The sequence below is a fragment of the Elgaria multicarinata genome, chromosome 3 (genome assembly GCF_023053635.1).
Source record: "Elgaria multicarinata webbii isolate HBS135686 ecotype San Diego chromosome 3, rElgMul1.1.pri, whole genome shotgun sequence".
NCBI lineage: Eukaryota > Metazoa > Chordata > Lepidosauria > Squamata > Anguidae > Elgaria > Elgaria multicarinata.
The window spans coordinates 19824584-19845141 of record NC_086173.1 but is presented as its reverse complement, the minus strand read 5'-3'; the positions used below and the strand labels follow the sequence as shown (position 1 = coordinate 19845141).

Here is a 20558-nt window from a genome sequence, read left to right as displayed (position 1 = left end):
ACTTGGCATTGCTGCCAAGTTAAGAGAGTGATCAATCATACATGGGGATTAATAACAACGCATCTCTTCTCATCGTAAGAATCTATAGCATGAGGTTGCATGTTGTGATAAACAAGGCACTCCTTGGCATTTCTTTGGCATGGGCAAGACCCACTAATTGGGTTTCTAAGGGTGTTATGGCCAACTTTCCGACTGAAGCACCTTGGAATGTCAGCGCGTTAGAGCCTCCAGATAAGGCACCTGAGATTCTCATGAGATCACTTCTGTTTGTGCTCCTGACCCATCTTTCCCAAAACACAAAGGAATGCTGCAGACTGGTACCGAAGGAAAATAACAGTTTGCTAGCTTAGAAGCAGAAGCAGTCATTCACCCAGAAGCCTTTGCAGGCAGCCATGGTTTGCAAGCCACCAGGCTATACAGTACCCCACAAAGAGCAGTAAGCTTGATCAGTGTGGTATTTTGCTTGTTTATCCCAGTAAGAACTCCAGTGCCTGCCATCTCCGTAGCCCCTCTCACAGTGGATTTGATCCAGTCAACCTGGGAGAGTTGGGGGTAGTCCAGTAGAGACAGACTAGGGAGCCCTTGGTTTCAGTGCCAGAATGGTTTTAGGGTCTTCCTTATTGCCTGCATTTGGAAGACACCCAAACACATGAAATCAGGCATTTTCCAGGTTTGCAGCTAAGTACCAGAGATCCGTGTATCTCAGCCTCAATCCCATATCTGTAAAATGGGCCTATTAATGACCCACCTCAGGGCTGTTGAGAGGGTGAATGAGAGAAGGCGATTCTCATGAGAATATAACTGCTGTGCTGGTTATAAAGTCAAGAGCAAAGCATTCCCCTCCACTTCAGACCAGAAAAGCTCCTGTGCCTCCATTCATTCAAAACGTTTTACCCCATTCTTCAGCCAAGGCTCCCAGAGTGGCTTACGGGGTCAGAAATAAAAGTGTCCCTGCTCGTTGGCTTACAATTTAAAAGGCACAAAACAAAAGCCAAGAGAATTGGGAGGGAGGAGGGGGGAATTCAGGCACTAGATTCTTAGTTACAAAGTTCAGCAGGTCATGTAGACGGATCTAAACCCAATGGAAGGGTTGCTACTTCCTCTCCCTCAGTAGCAGTTAGTAGGCGGTGTATGCTGGGCTCAGTTGGAGCTGTATCCAGGCACAATAGAGGGGTGCCTGGCTGCCACTTCCTCTCCCTCCAATGGTCTCAAACCAGCCTGGTGCTGAAAGTCTTTCTGTAACAGTGTAAACACAGAGCCTTGCCTAATTCAGTGTTCCTCGCCTTGCTATGGAGAAGACTAGCATTCCACACTTGCTGTGAATCAGCCATTGCTGCTCTCTCTGTGGCTGCCAAGAGTATCCCTTTTACTGCCCCCAAATGAGGTTGTGACACAGGAAGGGAATGAACCGTGGCCGAATAGGTCAGCTTTCCCCAATCCGGTGCTCTCCAGATATTTTGCACTACAACTCCCAGCATTCCTGATCATTGGTCATGCTGGGGCTGATGGGAGTTGAAGCCTAAACGTCTAGAAGGCATCAGCTCTGGGGAGTCTGGAGAGGGTAGCTTGGCAACAGACTGAAGGGGGAAGAGCTTGTGGCCTATTGAATGGTAAAGCCTGTGTCTGGGCTGTACCACTTCCAACTATAAATAGGGGCTCACATGATGGAACATTCCCCTGTACAGTGAATCCCCTCCACCTAGAAATGGAGATGCTGGGAAGCAGGGTTCTAACCTACCCTTCTCCTTGACATGGAGGGGCGTTCTACTAGGCAAGTCCCTCCACAGGAGTCTGAAGTGGTATGGCCCAGACCATAGGTGAGAACTAGGCCTCGGAAGGTGGATTCCCAGGAGTTTTGTGGAGAAGGGGAATGTGATGGAATGGGTGTGGGGAAAGGGAGTGGGAGATGTGGGGAGGAAGACGCAGCTGAAGTAATAACTATTGGAGCTGCAGGTTTGCATTTTGGGTGTGTGTGTGTGTGTGAAATTTCTTCTGGGGAGTGGCTAAAAGTAATGTTTTTTGGGGGGTCAGTTTAGGGCTTAGAGGGAGTTCACTGGTGGAGGAAGGCACGTGGACATTGGGTGTTGGGCTACTAGCCTCAGCTGGTGTCTCTTCCACTTCAGGGGACGTATGCCACTGTCTACAAGGGAAAGAGTAAACTCACTGACAACCTGGTGGCCTTGAAGGAAATCCGTCTTGAGCACGAAGAAGGAGCGCCTTGCACAGCCATCCGGGAAGGTACGTCCATCTGTGGTTGCTTTTAAGCAGGCTTTAAATGTGTACAGGTTCTCTCTGGCTTTTAATGGAAAAGGAGTTAGAGATTCAGATTGTCACTGGCTTATTTTTCAAAATGTTTAAATCTATGGTGCTTTTATTATTTGTTTGATATTGAATTGTACTGGTTTGTACTTGGGAAGACCACAGCGTGGAAAGGCGACTAAGAAACCTTTTAAAGAAATGAATAAATAGACATTTATTTATTGACCCTTCTTTATTTATGTTTCAGCCAATTAAGATGAAAGCACTAGAAAGCAGAGAAGGTCACAGCCATTTGGAAGAGCCAAATAGCTATAGACGCACGTAGAGGCATTATATACAGAAAATTTAGATCCAGGGGGTCTCAATCCGGCTGGTGGTTTCTTTGGCTTTTGTGCGGCTTTTCCTCCATTCTGAAAGGTGGCATTGCCTCTCCCAAGGTTTAATTGCTGGCAGTAAGAACATGGAGCTGAAGTATGCTGGCATTTTTGGTTCTGCCTCCTTTGGCTCCACCCACCATTAGAATGCAGCCCTCAGGTTGAAAGAGGTTCCAACACTCCCGATTTAGATGAACTCAGCGATTAGTCATATAAGGTGTTGGTGATGATTGGAAGAAGAAAAAATAGCAGCCAGGAGGGCAGAGGAATTCATATAATTCTTGAGTGAATCAGGTGTGGCAGGTAGAGGTACCAAGCCAGAAATGACATTATGATCATTCTGTCTATAAGCAATGTTCAGAGGTGCGTGCCGATCCTTTTGTAGCCAAAAACAGCACTGCTGATAAGAAGGAGGTAACAGCAGGCTCAGTGGAACCTTGAGGTTTTCAAAAGTAGATTTTTAAAAACACCTTTGGGGCCAAACCCCTCCCCTCCCCTCCCCCACTCCAAACATTAAAGAGGATGACTGTGCATGCATGTGGTCACATGGAGGAAATGAGAGGGCAAAGATGCTCTGAGCATACATAGATATAGATATAGATATAGATATAGATCACACTGCAGCCTAGCAAGGCCATTAAACAAGGTTCAGCTGGAGCTCAAGATGTAGCGCATTCTCTGCCATCTTGACCTTCCCTCTCTACCTGCCTCATCAGGACCTGTAAGGTGGAATTCAAAAGAGCAGAAATAATTCTCTGCCCCCAATATGAATGTATAGGGAGGAAAAAGAGAAAGAAGGACTGTGCTGCCCTTGGTGAGGCATTGACATAGGAGGGAGGCAGAAGCAGATGAACCACATACTTCTGTTCAGCCTCTATCGTGGCAAAGGCTTAGCATTGTTGGTGAGGTCTAGGTTACAGGATTCCTCTATTGATCAAGGGTTTACTAATGTTTGGGGCAAGTCCATTTTCTCATTGAGACGGTTACAGGACTGCATCACAGAGAGCTCCAACTGGGGCTGGAAGCCAAACAAGCTCGTCTGTATGTTGCTCCAACAAGCTGCAGGTTGAGACTGAGCTTTAAGTAGGGGTTTGGCTTCCCTTAGGCTGGTTAGCCCCACCTCCATACCGACTAAGGCCTCTTCTCTTAAAGGGCAGCATTAGCAGTCTTAGGCTTTTTTGTTTTAGCATCCTCAGGCTGCAATGATCTGGGGTTGCCTATGGTGGTACCTTTATGGCTGGAGGCCTCAGAGTTGGAGGCAGCAATTTGAACTCCTCTGGACATAGGGGACCAGGCCCCTGGTGTCTTCCTGGAGAATTGAGTCCTGGGGAGGTGGAAGCTTGATGACACTTTCTAAAATCAAGTCTTCTCCCTGCGCACACGTAGGGAGGTGTGTGCAGGTGAGGAGTGGTCTACACTGGGGATGTAGTGCAACATTTTGAGGTGGCTCTCACTTGTCTGTGAATATAACAATCAGTTTCACAGCCTTTCATCACAGAATTACCTGCAACACCAGAGCAATGAATCATACAGGGACACAGCAGGCAACCTCCTCCCTGGCGGTGTGCTTTGAGCTCTCAGGAGCTTTCGATTTTTTAATTTTATTTTGTGCAGCGTGTGAGTAGCTCTTCCATAGCACAGAGTCTGGGAGTGGCTCCATTAGACCGTTAGACGTGCTTCTGATGCAGGTCTCACCATCTGCCCATCCGCCCCCAACCCACTCTCTCTCCCTTCTTCTCTCCCTTTCTCTTGTAGTTTCACTTCTAAAAGATTTGAAACATGCCAACATTGTGACCCTGCATGATATCATCCATACAGAGAAATCCCTCACGCTTGTCTTCGAGTATTTAGTGAGTAAATGGAAGAGGGGAGGAGGAGGAGGAGGTGGGGGGACACAATAAATTGGAACTCTTCTTCCTTGTCTTTCTTTACAAGTTGAAATCCACTTCCCAAGAATGTGCAGAAAATTGAGCAACACCCCCCCGCCCCCAAATGCAGAGCTGCCAAGTAGGTTTACACAAAGATGGTGTTTACACAGCAAGCTGGCCTGGCTTCCTCCCCAGGATTCCTGGGAATTGTAGTCTTATTAGGGGGCTGAAAACCTCTTGAGAGAATTCTCAGCAGCATCCTCACCAACCCCCCCTGTTCAGTGGGCAGATTTTGTAGCTTAGGTGGGACCTCGTTCTCTGAGACATAGTAATGGTCATAAATAACACTTTACACTTGTGTCAAGGCTTTCTGAGAAAGCAAAGTGCTCCACATACACGATCTGTGTGATGAGTACAACAAGCCTGCAAGCTGGGCCATTATCATTATCTCCCTGTTTCAGATGAGAAGGGCATGGGCTGAGAGATGGTGGCTTGCAAGGCCTACAACCACCTAGCAAGTAAAGGTTGAACCAGAGACTTCCCAGCTCATGGCTTCCACCCTTAGCCACTGTATTACACCAGTGATGTAACATCTCAGGTTTTCTGGTGGGGTTGGGGTGGAGAAGGGTAAGGATAGCTTCATAGCAAACAAAGAAATTTGTTTTAGGGAAAAGGATCTTAGAGAACGTTATGCTATCTCATAGGCAAGGGCCCTGATTAATCCAACCCTACAGTTTTGCACTACAAAGGCCAGTTTGGATCAGCGTAACATGACTGTAGCCGGTTGTGCAAATGGCACAGTCCGTGCCGGCATGAGCCCATAGAGGGCTCATCATAGGACTCAGCCATGCCCTGTCTGCCCCATTGCCTGTGCCTTCCATGTGCTGGGCCAATACAGGGATCGGAGGGCTGTGGGTGCCCATCTCCCCATCCGGCCTTCCCTCTCCCTCCAGTCCAAGCTATCCTAGTTCGAAGAATCTGCCGTAGGGTGAGAGGGCAAGCAGGATGGGGACGTGGGAGCTGCACACTGACCTGGTCGCTGCATTGGTCCAGTGCAGCGGCCTTGCCCGGGTTGACCCCCATGGCGAATCCTCCATTCGTGAACTCCATGCCCACCTAAGGATTAATCATTCCCATTACCTTTTTGATAAGTGGTGCACTTCCGGGCATATTTCATCAGAATCAAGGCCCATTGAATTCAGTGGGACTTCCGCTCACTGAATTATGCATAGGATCACAGCCTTAATTGTATATACATAAATCATGTCTGAGGCCACAGTCCTATGCATGTTTAGGCTGAAAAAGTCCTACAACACCCAGCATCCCCCAGCCAGCGGGGGATGCTGGGAGTTGTAGGACTGTTTTCAGCCTAAACATGCATAGGATTGCGCCCTGAGTTACTAAACATACATTGGAGAGAAAGGATGCCAATCCTGTATCTTCCTTCCACCCCCACAGGATAAAGACCTGAAACAGTATCTAGACGATTGTGGCAACGTAATAAATATGCACAATGTGAAGGTAAGTGCTTGAGCCCCTTTTTCTGTGGGTCTCTTTACTGCAAGCAGCTTTACTGATGCAGTCAGCAATGGTCCAAATCAACATGAGATTTAGGCAGGCGTAGGTAACACGGTGCCCTCCAGATGTTTTGGATGACAACTTCCATAAAAACCCCACATCTGGAGAGTACCATATGGCCTACTCCTGCCTTTGGTGATTTCATACTTTTATTGTCGTTCTTCCCAAGATGTTGTTGAAAGGTTTTCAGTTGTATAAATGGACAAACGATGCCCAGCTCCCCTTTCGGCGCATACTATTTTGGTCCACCTAGCTCAGTATTGTCAACACTGACTGGCAGCAGCAGCTCTCTAGGGTTTCCGGCAGGAATTTTTCCTAGCCCTAACTGGGGATGCCAGGGATTGAACCTGGGACCTTCTGCATGCAAAGCAGGTGCTCTACCACTGATAGGGTGACCCTATGAAAAGGAGGACAGGGCTCCTTTATCTTTAACAGTTGCATAGAAGAGGGAATTTCAGCAGGTGTCATTTGTATATATGGGGAACCTGGTGAAATTCCCTCTTCAGCACACCAGTTAAAGTTACAGGAGCTATACTAGAGTGACCAGATTTAAAAGAGGGCAGGGCGCCTGCAGCTTTAACTGGTGTGATGAAGGGGAAATTCCACCAGGTTCTCCATATATACAAATGACACCTGCTGAAATTCCTTTTTCAATACAACTGTTAAAGATACAGGAGCCCTCTCCTCCTTTTCATATGGTCACCCTACTCGCCCCTGCCCATTTCCTTTCTTTTTACAGATGTTTATCTTAATAATAATAACAACCGTAATTTAAAAATAAAACTAAATAAAATAATAACCACTTAAATAAATATACAATAAATCAAAGATGTGTATGTATGCCTGTATGTATGTGTGTGTGCATGCATAAAGAATATTTATTTATTTATTTCATTTCTATACGGCCCAATGGCTGAAGCTCTTTGGACAGTTCACAAAAATTAAAGCCACAAAGTACATATAAAATATGGAATAAAGAAGCCAAAAACCACAATATAAAATTACAGAGAGAGATAGAGATAAAAATATTAAAAATACGTGCACCATATAATGTACTCCTAATTTATAACTGAAATTAATATAATTCACTTTCTGCTCCGTCTTGGTCCAAATGTATTTATTTATTAAATTTATATACCACCCCATAGCCGAAGCTCTCTGGGCGGTTTACAAAAGTTTAAAAACAGTGGACATTAAAAAGTATACAAAATTTAAAACCATCAAAAAATATAAAAACAACAGTATCCATTTTAAACAACAACAGTTTATTGTTGGCAAATGGCACCTAGGCTTTTATAGCTCCAAGAACTTGCTCCAGATGCTTTCATAGTTTTCCAGATGTTCTCCCCTCATATATGCTTGGAGGCTGCTTGCGTTAGTATTTCTTTCACCCTCCTTTCAGGGTTCTGCAGAGACTTACACTTCCAGTGTCTGAGGATCACATGTTGAGCAATTAAAAAATGCCCAGATTAGCCCACTTTTCTGATTATGGGTATGGGCCCAGTCAGCTGAGGTCCATCTGAAAATACCATGACCCTGTTCAGACAACACGCTAAACCAGGATGCTTAAGCATTTTGAGCTAAACATTATGGCTTGGAGTGTCATGTGAACCATTCCTAACCATGATGGGTACATAACTATGGTTTAAACACACTCACTGACCATTTGCTGCAAAAGGATTAGTAGCCTAACCATGGCTTAAGGTGTTGTCTGAACAGGCCCCATGTATCCCTTGAAATGTATAAAAGGAATTTAGAATGATGTTTATTGGGCAGTCCCATATATTCTCCGGCGACCCACATCTCCCTCAGTTACCGATGGCCCTTATGTCCAGTGCACAAAAGCGCGCAGGGGCCCTATATATGGGGATTTGATATTTAATATGCACGTTCTTCTTCAATGCAGTTCTGGTTATAGGTGATGACGCTGACAAACTGATTTGGAACTGCATTAAGAACAGAAGGTTATGTTCCCAAAGGAAACTCTGCCATTTGAGCAAGTTGTCCAAATCAGATACATTTTCAAAAACACAGGATTTTGTATGGGGCTTAAGTGAGTCATGACTTCCTCTCCCCATTGATTTCAGTGGGGCTACTCTGAGCCAGCCCAGAAATGTCTAACCTGATCCTGCAGAATCACGCCATACACGCACATCATTGGTTATGGGAAGGGGGGACATGGTGTGTACCTGGAGAAACCCACCTAGGCGGCTTTATTTCTGTTTCCAGCTGTTCCTGTTCCAGCTGCTGCGTGGCCTAGCCTACTGCCACCGTCAGAAGGTGCTGCACCGAGACCTCAAGCCCCAGAACTTGCTTATCAATGAGAGAGGGGAGCTTAAACTAGCAGATTTTGGTGAGTACAGATAAGCTCCACTCTGTAGAGTAACGCTGGCATTTGTTAATAAATATGTTTAATTTTGTCGCTGTTTTATTTCTTCCAGGACTGGCCCGGGCAAAATCCATTCCCACCAAGACCTACTCCAATGAGGTGGTGACACTTTGGTACCGACCCCCTGATATCCTCTTGGGCTCGACGGAATACTCCACGCAGATTGACATGTGGTAAGGTTGCTGAGGCTTGTAGCCAGCAGTTCTCCCCTGCAACCCGACGCTCCACCACTTTCTTCAGGGGCATGTTGAGAGGAGGAATCCCCCAACCCATAAAGCCTTTACTTAGCCAACTCCATGATCACAAAAGTGTGCAAGTTTTTGAGATCTGCAGATCTCTTCATCAAGCAAGACGTTACCAAAAACAACCAGGTTGGCAATGGGGGAATAGGAAGTAGTAAAGAAAAGGCTGCCTGGAACCAAGGAACCTGGCTGGTTTTCCCAGAATGGGGCCAGTTTGGGGTTAACAGCTGGATTTTATATATTTTTCAAAAATAGAGGATCAACCATTGCCTGTGACTTTCTTCTTCCTAGTGATCCTAAGGGTACTAAACCCTGACACCATCTTGTCATCCGGCAGAAGCCAGTTGGAATATTTGCAAACCCTCTTACTCCATATTGTCTTAAGATTCTGACTGTGCCGACATCCTGACTACCACATCTAGTCTGCTTTTCCCTCTGTCTCTCCCAGCTCAACCTGCTTTTTGCAATCCCTTCCCTGATGAAGGGATTTGGAGATCTTGAAAGCTTGCTCATGGGTTGTTGGGGTTTTTTTTGGTGATCTTTGAGTTGGCCTAATAAACTTGGTATTACACTAACATGGATTTTTGATATTTTTTTTTATAGCCAACACAGCTGGCCTTTGTTTTTGTTTTTTCTGTATACTGGCTGTACCCGGTGTAACATACGCCGTTGTAGCATATCTTAAAGTTTATTAATTAAATATCATCGCGGGGGCGCGGGCTGCTTGGAGGCCGCCAATACAGCGCCGTCTGGCAGACCTGGGGGGCAGGGAGGTCGGGGGGAGGAGGAGCAGGTGTCCCCCTCTCCCCGGGGTTCCTGTCAGCCTTGGGCCACCCGCCCAGCTCGCATGAGATTAGGCAGGGGCCTGGGCTCGCAGCAGGCGAGCGGCCTCCCACCCAGCCACCAAGGGCCCCGGCTGTGCCTCGCTCATGCTCCAGACCGTGGCACTGCCCCCTTCATGGGGGGGGGGAAGCGAAGAGGCAGAAAGGGGGGTAGGATTACCTTGGAAAGCCCAGAGGAGTCGGGCGAGGGGCTTAGCAACCTGTATCAGCTGCCGTTACACGTTGTTACTGTTGCTTAGCAACCTGTATCAGCTGAAGCCTGTATGGAAACATACCTAAGCGTTTTATATGGAGAGATTAAGGGGAGATGCTCTGCTCCCTGGATGCCCTTCATACTTTTTTCATGATTCTCCAATTTACATCAGGGCTCATTCATATGCCACACTGTAGAACCCCACATTCTGCGTCAACAATTTAAATTTGCCCAAGTAAAAACACACATCCTTGATTGAAATTATCTATTTGTGTGTGTGTGTGTGTGTGTTTTCCATTTGTACAGCAGTAATCATCTGGGGAAAAGTGCAGCCCATGTTTTATTTGGTTTGTCTTTTTAAACAAAACCGAGGCGATGTACTTTGTTCAGTAATAAACATGCAACTGGGCCACTTGGAACTCAGGAAAGGTGTGAAGCTGTAGTTCAGAAAAAGAAGACTGATGCTAGAGGCAAATAGGTTTAGAGCAAAATCCTGTGCATGCTCGGGCAGAAAAGTCCTACAGCTCCCAGCATCCCTCCAGCTGGCCATGCTAGCTGGGGCGTGCTGGGAATTGCAGGACTTTTTTTGCAGGACTCAACTTGTATAGGATTGCACCCCACTAGTATAGTCGCTGAGTCCCTATGGCTACCTTGCCCAACCTGGTACCTCAAGCTACTTTGCTCTACAATTCCCATCACCCCTGACCATTGGCCATACTGATGGGGCTGATGGGTATTGTAGTCCAAAATACTTGCTGGGATATTTTTTGTAGAATTTGGCTTTTCTTATTGCAGGATTTTAGATCTCTTGGGACAGAATTCGGGGTGGTAGATTTTTTAAAAAAATTACTTTGAAAACCAACTGCTATCTCCAGAATTCGAGGCAGTAAGCCTGTGTGCACCAGTTGCTGGGGAACATGGGTGGGCGGGTGCTGTTGCACCATGTCCTGCTTCGTTGGTCCTTGGCTGACGGCTGGCCGGCCACTGTGCGAACAGAGCGGACCCTTGGTCTGATCCAGCATCAGGGCACTTCTTATGTTCTAATGTGCCATAATAGAAGTAAAACAAAACGAGGGCCTGGGCTGTAAAAGCATGTAGAGCACCGTCCTTGCTCTCACCTCCCTGCTGCCAGTCATGTCTGCGTGTGTGTGTCTCCTCCGCAGGGGTGTGGGCTGCATCTTCTACGAGATGTCCACAGGACGGCCGCTCTTCCCTGGCTCCACTGTTGAGGAGCAGCTGCACTTCATTTTTCGGATATTGGGTATGAGACCACACAGGGCTGCTCTGCAGGGAAATCCATGGGGTGGGTGGGAGGCGGCTACCCTTGTAGCTCACCGTGAAGGTTGTGAGCTGCTTTGTGGACTCCATCCAAAGAGCAGGATGCAGGATCAATCCATCAAGGGCAGGCAAAAGGAAGTCAAATATTATTTCTTTACTATTTCACTGGAAGCGTTTTTGCCCTGCTCTTCAGCTAAAATGGCTCCCGTGGCAGCTTATAGATCAACAGACAAAACAAGGCAGTCTCCGCCTTCAGGTTTACAATCTGAAAAACACTGCCCAAAAGGAAAAAAAGGGAGGAAGGGGGGGGTGGGGAGCAAACTCAGGCACCCGATCTTAAAGTCAACAGAGTTCTTCTAAAGTGATGTGGAATCTGTTCAGAGAGGAGGAAGGGGAGACGGACTCTCAGCGGAGCTGATGGAAAGGCCCTGCTTCCCATCCAACAGAGGCTGGTGGCTCAATATTTTGCCAGGCCTGCGAATCCATCATGGGTTTTAGTCCGAACCAGCCGGGACTCTAAAGGCACTATCCAAGGTACTGAACCATCCCCCCCACCCCACAAAATGGATTCAGCACCTTGGATAAGTTGGTGGTTCGGAGTAAAATACACAAACGAAAAGGTCCTAGCCGTAATGGGACACAAACTATTAATGAGAACAAAGTTAAGGGCAAAGAAATTTAATACAATCCACATAGGTTGAAATTAGCAATTGTTTTTGCATAGGGGCACTTGTATTACCAAATTTTACACTGCGTGAGTTGCTTTAAAAAAAGTGCTCTCTTTCAAGAGGCCAGACGTGTTTTGACAAGGAAGTCTTCTTCAGGGGCCAAACATCTGGCATATAAAAAAACATACAGATACAAACAGTATTAATTAGTGCCTTAGAAGGAGAAGGGGAAAGAAAACATTAGTAGATTGTAAGCCTATGCGGCAGGGTCTTGCTATTTACTGTTTTACTCTGTACAGCACCATGTACATTGATGGTGCTATATAAATAAATAATAATAATAATAATAATATATACAACGCATATCCAGTATATACAGCGCAGTGTGGTGTAGTGGTTATAGTGTTGACTGGGAGTCTGGAGATCTGGGTTCTAGTCCCCACTCAGCCATGGAAATCCTCTGGGTGACTTTGGGCCAGTCAACCTACCTCACAGGGTTGTTGTTGTGAGGATAAAATGGAGAGGAGGATTATGTATGCCGCTTTGGGTTCCTTGGAGGAAAAAAGACAGGATGTAAATTATGATGATGATGATGATGATGATGATGATAATAATAAATTTTCACCTACTGACTGATTCAGACTAAAATAAAAAATGGATTCACAGCCCCACCAAAATTGGAGCCACCAGCATCCGCTGTTCCCACCCTCTCTCTCCCCTGACGGAATGGCTGCCTTTAACTTCCAAGTCAACAGCCCTATCACGGATGTTCTTCAAAAGCCCCATTTCAGTAGTAGACAGTGTTCTGCTGCACAAGGACTGATGCCGCCTCACTCTTCTCACACTTGCACCTTTTCTGATCTCTGCCCCTCCTCTCCTCCATTGCCAGGGACGCCCAATGAGGAGACGTGGCCTGGAATCCTGTCCAATGAAGAATTCCGAGCCTATAATTACCCCAAGTACCGTCCGGAGGCCCTGATCAACCACGCCCCTAGGTGAGTGTCTGCACGCGGTTCAGGGGATGTGGCGGCCTCCGAAAGGCAGCAATCCAGGAGAGTCACTACAGCAGGGATGAACAAGGAATAGATCTGGATCTACTGGTAGATCTCTAAGCGATTTGCAGTAAATCAGCTTCGGTTTTCTAAGAATTTAACAATAGCAACAAAGAAAGGATTTGGGAAAGTCCTAACCTAGGCTGTCGAAAAGGAAAAAAGCTTGGGGGTGGGCGGGTGGGAAACATGGAGTGGATTTTTGGTGAGGAAGGACTGTGAGCTGGCTTCTGGAACCACAAACAATTTCCTGGGCTGAGCGTGTGCTCAGAGAAACCTTGCTCCTTTGTTCTAAGTGTATGTCTGCTCCCCACCGCCCTCTGCCCCACAATTCTACACCTGCTTTGGTTGGACCTTGGGGTTCGAGTGAAAGATAAAATAGACCTCATAATAAGCCTGACGTCTGTCTGCTTTGCCCCTGCACTGTTGAATAGAGAAGGAGGAAACCTACTGTGCCTTTGGGCATGTTGGGGTACGATGCCTCTAAGAATCTGCTAGGCATTCCCCCCCCCCCCCGGATTTTCAAATATGTGTTTGCAAATATGAGGGCTGGAAAGGAAAGACAGACAGACAGGCATGGACTCATTATGCAGCCACAGCTGGTTCACTCTTCCTCAATTTTTGTTCTGCCTCTGTAATATGGGAGACATCTTGACCAGACCAGCAAACTATGGGCATGTCTAGACCATGCCTTATCCCAGGGATCATCTCTGTGCGTCCACATGACGCACAGGGGATCCTGGGGGCAGCAAAGGATGATCCCTCCATTTCCCCGGGATAACTGGGACAGCTTTTAGCCCAATTTTTCCCATGGTCTCGGGATCGTCCTGAAACCATGGGAGGTGTGGCCATCCCAGTTTCATCCTGGCTCCTCGCAAGTAAACGCAAGGAACCGGGCACGGAGCTTTTCAGGTGCTCCATGCCCATTGGAGGTGGGGAGGGGAGCAGGCTCAGGGCTTTTAAAAAAAATATTTTTACCTTTTAATTTTCGCTGGAGCGCGAGTGTGCTCCAGTTCTTCTGTCTGTAAAAAAAAAAAAAAAAAAAAAAAGGCCGCCGCAACAGGCCCGATGCCATGTGGACTGAGGGGGAGGATCTTGTGATCAGCATATCTGACATCCTCCCCCTTCCCTGGTGTAGACATGCCCTATCTTTTGTTGTTGTTGTTTCACCCGGGGGCAGGGAGAGAAAGGGGCTCAAAAAGGCCTTTTCCTTGTTCTTAGCTCCCAAAGGTGGAGGGAACGCGGCTGGCCTTTGATTCACTTCTGAATATGGCGCCTGTGTTTTTTTTAAAAAGAGTTGCTGAACTAAGGTTGTAAAGTATATCACATATTACAAGTGTTAGAAAGACAGTGGTTAGCAGCCAAAGCAGCAGAGTGCCACAGCCCCGAGGAAGGAGAGCCTCCGTTTCCCTCCAGGTAGGGTCATGGGTCTGACCAGTCTTTTCTCTCCTGGATCTTTGCAGGTTGGACGATGATGGGGCAGACCTCCTAGGGAAGCTGCTGCAGGTGAGCAGTGGTACCCGGGGGTGGTTGGCGCGTTGAGGCTTAGAGTCCTCGTTCCTCTCCTCCAGGACCATGCCCTTCGCTTCCTTCCCTGCCAAGTTTTATAGGCTTTGAACAAATAAGAGTATTTAAAAATGAAATGAACAGTCGTGTCCTGTTCTGGACTGAGCAGAAGCCCACGGGGCTCAGTACGAGGTGGCGAAGCAGGCTGGGAATTGCAGCACCCAGGAGAACTCCCAGTGCGGATCTTGCTCCCAAGAGGTCTGAGATCAAATGGAAGCCTTTTATGCTACAGTCCCAGACTCCACACTTCCCTATAAAATGGAAGTCTTAAAGGGACAGAGGCCTGTAGCCTAGCACTCCTCCGCCTCTCCGAGAGCTCATGCCTGGCACATTGCCGGTGTTGGCTCCATGGAATGGGGGTGCTCCTCTCAAAGGTTGGTGCTGTTGCTAGGCTTGGTGCTCAGGGATCTCCGGCAGCTCTGCAGTGGTGCCCGGACCTGGTGTTTCTTCTGTTGGCACCCCTGGTTCTTCAACCTCAGGGGTCCAGTCACTGCTGGACTCCCGGGTCATGACAAGTAGTGAACCGCCCAGGGAGCTTTGGCTATTGGGTGGTATAAAAATGCAATAAATCATAATAATAATTAATTAGTTAAGCCAGCCCTGCCCTGCCCTCCTTAAAGAACCGATGCATCTGACAAACCTTCAGGAACCTTCTGCCACGATCCATTTCTTCCCCTTTAAGGTCTCGTGGTTTGTGCTGCCCTTTTGGATTAGAAGTAAATGGGGCCCGGTGGATCTGTCCTACAACAGAGGCTTTTATACAAATGTAACTACCTGATTGTCGCCCTCTCCCCACTCTTTGGGCGAGCCACAGTTTGCTAGTGCTCATATATTATGTGTGAGATCGGCAGGCCAAAAAGCAAGCCCCCCCCCCCGAATCTGTCCTCCATCAGTCTGCTTGTTTCTCACAGCCTTCTTACTAGGATGTTGTTGCTGTTTTCAGAACGTGCCTGACAACTTCTGAGCCACCACCTGGCAGCTGTAACTGGCAGCCCATTCTATATATCTCCCTGGTTTTTTCCACCTGCCTGGGACTGCTCAACCCAAGCGGTTGTTAAGCATCGGGCGGCAGGCTGGGGGCCAGTTGCTCAGGGTTGATTTCGACTTTAAAATCATTTAAAACTTGAAATGTTTTAGGAACAGTCGGTAGTGCGGCAGTGCCATGCGAATGGACTCTGCTGGTACTGGGAAGAATAGTTCCTCCTCCCAGCATCTCCCGAGTCCCCCACCGCCCACTTCCCCTGTTGTCTCCAACCTGTGACCGCGGGAGTAACAGTGGGGGATTCCTCCAGGAGGCCCTGCAGGCCGGACGGAGAGCCTTCACTGTCTGGATTAGGCTCATGGGCTAATTCCCCACCTTTGCATTAACTAGTGGCAGCTTAATCCCGTAACATGCCGCTAAACTGGTTGTAACGTCCTGCCAAATGACGAGGATCATTTCGCCGCGCCTCTGCTTCCCTGGGTCTCGGATCAGGTGAAGATGTAGGTTAAAACTCTCCTCGCCATTTGGCAGGGGCTGTATGGATGGGCCAAAGATGCTGAGCTCTCCGACAGAGTGAGGATTTGGTCACCGCTCTCATCCCATCAAGCAGAAAGGCAGATTTCACCGCAAACACGTGGAGTAAACTCTATGAGAGACCATGTAGTGAAATAGCCATCTGGATCCACCCGGATTACTCCCTGCTATAACATACTACCGGTAAATGTTTTCACCTCCTGTTGGAACAAAATCCATGCAACTGCTGTTACAGAGAATGGGAATCTGTAACCGGAGCGCTCTTCTTTTGAAGACTGGGACTCCGTTTGGAGAGGGACTGACCAGCTTTTCTGTGGTACTACAGAGCTACATTCTCTTGTGGTGAAAATGGCTTCCCTAGTGGGAGTAATGGGCAGACTTGGTGTCGTTTCCGCAGGGGTGGGCAACTTGTGGACCCCCGGCTGTTTTGGCCTACAACTCCCATCAGCCAGAGTTGCTCAGAGTTGATTTCGACTTTAAAATCATTTAAAACTTGAAATGTTTTAGGAACAGTCGGTAGTGCTGTTCCTAAAACGGGTGAGGGATGACGGGAGTTTGCAGGCCAAAAGTTCTGGAGAGCCACAAGTTGCCCACCAATGCTCTGTAGCCTTGATTCCAGGCCCTGGCATTGATCTCTCTCTCTTTCCCTCTCCCTCTTCTCTCCCCAAATGCAGTTTGAGGGAAGGAAGCGGATCTCTGCCGATGAGGCCATGCGGCACCTGTTCTTCCACAGTCTGGGAGAGCGAGTCCTCAAACTCCCGGACAGTAGGTGCAGGCTGAGGAGGGAGGGAGGCAGAAGGGAAGGGCCGGTGCTCTGGGGCTTTGGGACGGGCAAAGGAGAAGACGCGCTCATGGAAGGGGATGCGGCGTTGAGTCCGAGTGCGGACAGGCATGATGAGGGACCGTGGGGTTTGCTTGCGAGCTCTGATCTGTCAGTTCTTGGCATGCAGGAGCCCTCCATCCCCTCCCCTCCCCACCTCAATTCCCAGCCTCCTGTGTTATTAAGTAGGGCTGCTAGCTTTACTTGGCAGATTAACCAACTAAAGCTTCGGCTGTTTAATTGGGGAGGGCAGATTTTAATTGGTGGGGCTGAGCGTGAAGGGCACAGTTGCTTATTTGTGGAGCTGTTTTTACTTTGGATGGGTTAGGGCAGCCCTCCAGATGTTTTGGGATCTCAATTCCCATCAGCCTGGCTGGTAGTCAGGAATGCTGGGAGTTGTTGGGGAAGGTGGGGTGAAGTGCAATAGAATCTTAATGCCTGGAAACCTGCAGTTAAAGAACTGGCTGGGTAATTCAGTATATGAAATTCAGCACCCCACCCCCACAATATGTGTGCCCTCACTGCTCCCTTAGGTTTACGCAATATCCCAATGATGGTAGAAGCAACAGTTGATAGACTTACTTCTCCTGTGCAACTCCTAAAGGGACACCAGTCTTCTCAGGTTCTAGGCCAGGGGTGGGCAGCTTCAGGTTTTTTTTGGCCTACATCTCTCATGATCCATCACCATTGGCTATGCCTGCTAGGACTGATGGGCGCTTTAGGCCAAAACATCTGGAGGCCATGAGCTGCCCATCCCTGATCTAGACCTGGCAACTCTCTGCATTGTTTGGTGATCTAGAGCGCAGTCCTGGAGCCTTTTCCTTTCACCTCCATTTTACCCACCTGCCTTTCTCTCAAGGTCCTGTGTCTTAGTCCGCTGCTTACTTGGCCCTTTTTTTCAGCATGCCTTGGTCTCCCTGCCCCTTAGTTTCCATACATTTTGGGACCTCATCAAAGTCAGCTTTCTGATTGTTAGCCTTCCCCTTGTAGTTTACCTTTCCATGGGTCTTGTGTGCGGTTGTAATCCCAGGCAAGCAGACAAGAATCTGTTTTCTCCAAAATTGGACATAGTACTTTTCTTCTTTTTTTGCTGCAAGGTTTATTCTCTCTGAAGTTAGAATGTTTGTAGACAATCCATAACATCACACCATTTCAGCCAGTCCATGTCCGAGGCTTCACCTTTGCAAGCACAATAAATGGTGTTTCCTTCTACCAATTAGGGCTATTTTAATTTACAAGTTAAACTTCCCTCGCCATTTCAGAAGGGACCATTACTTGAGATTTAGGTAATATGCAAATACGTATTTAATTGAATCAGTCAATTAATTAGCTAAATGCAAAGTGACTAATAAACCAAAATGCATTAAAACTCACACACATCTGAAATTGATCCGAATTTGCAAAGTTTGAAAATGCAGTTTGGAGGGAACACTTAAGTCCCGCTCTCTAACTGGGGAGCGTGGCTTAAAATACGGAGATTCAGAGGTGGACCCATTTGAATTTTTAAGTTAAGGAACATGAATGTTTGGGGGACTGTTCCCTCTCTCCCCTCCCCCCTCCAAAATGTGATTTTAGCTGCAGCTGGAAGTGCTCACTCGCCGGACCTCTGTAGGCTAGTGGGCCCAGGGAAAGGCGTAGTCGTCATCTCACACTCTCTGTGCTTCCTCCCTTTTCCCATCTCCTCTTCTCGCAGCAACATCAATATTTGCACTAAAGGAGATTCAGTTACAGAAAGAGACGGGGCTGCGATCAGCTTCCCTGCCCGAATCAGGTGAGCGACTGGGGCCTGCCGCTGGGAGTCCCTCCCAGCTTTCCACCAGCCCCGCCCATTGGGAGCCAAGCCCCACCCACTTCTGCCCTTCCCCCCCACACCTGTTTTGCTTTCTTACTCGGGAGTCACACAGGGGGCAGAGCAGGGGGCAGAGCGATCTCGCCGTGGGGCACAACTCCCCCTTTTTTTCCAGTGGGGCTTGTGCAGGAGAACTTTCCAGTGGGTTATGCCCCAACGTAGTAAAATAGGGTGGGGTTGGATTTCCTGCCTTGGCCCTTTCCCGACAGGCAGTCCTGTCCCTTAGCACTGAAAGGGCAAACTGCACCTCAACAAGCTCCTGCCTTGCCTGTGATCCCCCTCCCCCCCCCACCAGGTCCCCGTGATGGGGGGGAATGATCTTGTCCCGCCTCTCGGGTTCACTGTGCAGTCCCGTTGGCAGTCCTCTGCGGCTGTGCGGTGAACGCTCTCTCCTCTCCCACAGGCAGCGCCGCCTTCCGGGTAGTGGACACTGAATTTTAGCCGCCAGGTCAGGTATCTGTGCCCCCCTCTGCCCCCGCCCCCTGGGTCTTCCACCGGCACCCCTTCCTGCCCTTGGCATGGCGAACGGGCCTCCCCCTCTCTCATCATCAGCCCACGGCCGTAGCCCTCTCTGCGTTCCTGGCCCTGCCCCGGCCGAGCACACCTCCTGTCTGCTCCGATGCAGACGCCCTTGCGGGGGCTGCATCGTCTGGAATCCGAAGCAGGGAGAGGGAGGCGAGGAGTTGGAGGAGGAGCCGGGAAGTGGGCAGCATGTTGAGCGGAGCACAGCAGCTTAGATCGGGGTACAGAACCTCAGGCCCTCCTGGGGTCCACAGAAGGCCATGCCCCCTGGCTCCACCCTCTTCCCCACAACAACCAATTGATCGCCTGTCTTCTGGCTTTTGTCCAGTTCCCCCCCCCCATTCTAAAAGCCCCAGAGTTTTTTTTCTCTTAAGACTCAGCTACCTGCTTCAAGATAAAATAGGCTATTAGTTCTGGTACTTTGGCCCTGCCCCTTTTGCCTTTGGCCCCACCCACCACTGGAATCTCCTCTCCCCCACCCCGTTTCCCCATCCCGAGAGCTTCAGGCTGAAAGAGGTTCTGTACCCCTGGCATGGAGGCTGAGCGGTGAACCAGAAATGACCCTTCTCTCCACCTCGTCTCTGCCCCCAAACTTACCAGCTGGCCTTCAGCAAGTTTCTCTCTCTCTTTCTCTCTGCCCCATCTGCAATATGGGACAGGGGTGCTGACCTACCTTACAGGGTTGTTCTGAGGAATGAGTGAGGTGATGCCTGTGAAACTTCCATTTCTATTCCAGAGACTTTAGGGAGCTCAGAGGGTTATTTATGTCAGTGCTGAGTGGAGGGAGGAGCGGGCGGCTGGGAACGGGAAGAGCCAAGGAGACGGTAATGGCAGAGCCTGGGGTGGGGGTGGGGGGCGTGTCTAGAGGTGGCGGCAGCCCTCCTATACGCCTTTTGTCGTTTTCCTGCAGTGAACGGGCAGAACGGACGACCAAGCCTGCTGCTTTGAAGCCCACGGACGGGACCGAGTTAGCGGGGGACAGAAACAAAACCAGCTCCTCACCGCTGCTTGCGGACATCCCCGCCAGCAGCTTCTCCGTACCAAACTGGGGGAGTGAGGCCTTGTGCTGGGAGTTCGCTGGGGCGAGGGGCGCGCTGTTGCGTGCATGTGTTGGGGGGGGGTCCTGATGGCCCAGCGCCGAAGAGAAGCACGACCTGCCCCCAGGCATCCAACGACCCCGGCCCTGATGCCTTCTGCTGCTGGGATGGACAATTCCTCTCTCTCTCTCCCGTCCACCCACCCCTCTCTCACACATGGTGTTTCATTTTATTTTTTAAGTTTTATTTTTTCAATGCAATATTATAAATATTATATTTGCAAATATCTATAAAGAGAGACACCCCCTGCCCTTGCCTCTCCGGTGGTGGGAGCATACAGTATTAACGATTAGGGGAGCCAACGCCCAGCCCGCCTCGCCCGGATTGGGGCATGGAGAGAGAATCGTGGGGGAGGGAGAAGACGCCCACGGGCCGCCGTCTCTGCAGACCCACCCTCTACGCTATGGTTAGTGGAGGGTGGTGGTGGCCGGTGGGGGAGAGGGCAGGG

The 20558-nt window shown here is 48.9% G+C and overlaps 1 protein-coding gene across 4 annotated transcripts in view; it reads left to right on the top strand.

Annotated features, from left to right (window-relative positions):
• Nucleotides 1-20336, top strand: part of CDK16 (cyclin dependent kinase 16) — a 59502-nt gene extending 39166 nt beyond the window's left edge. For 2 of the 4 annotated variants that reach the window (XM_063119535.1, XM_063119534.1), the window contains 11 exons: nucleotides 2124-2238; nucleotides 4389-4483; nucleotides 5960-6022; nucleotides 8309-8432; nucleotides 8521-8641; nucleotides 10909-11006; nucleotides 12581-12686; nucleotides 14204-14246; nucleotides 16497-16587; nucleotides 18336-18413; nucleotides 19924-20336. In XM_063119535.1, coding sequence (XP_062975605.1) covers nucleotides 2124-2238; nucleotides 4389-4483; nucleotides 5960-6022; nucleotides 8309-8432; nucleotides 8521-8641; nucleotides 10909-11006; nucleotides 12581-12686; nucleotides 14204-14246; nucleotides 16497-16587; nucleotides 18336-18413; nucleotides 19924-19961 — 972 coding nt within the window. In that variant the 3' untranslated portion in view covers nucleotides 19962-20336. Of the gene's footprint in view, nucleotides 1-2123; nucleotides 2239-4388; nucleotides 4484-5959; nucleotides 6023-8308; nucleotides 8433-8520; nucleotides 8642-10908; nucleotides 11007-12580; nucleotides 12687-14203; nucleotides 14247-16496; nucleotides 16588-18335; nucleotides 18414-18894; nucleotides 18945-19923 lie in introns of all 4 variants that reach the window. The other 2 variants (XM_063119532.1, XM_063119533.1) reach the window with 2 other exon arrangements.
• Nucleotides 20337-20558: the final 222 nt, after the last annotated feature.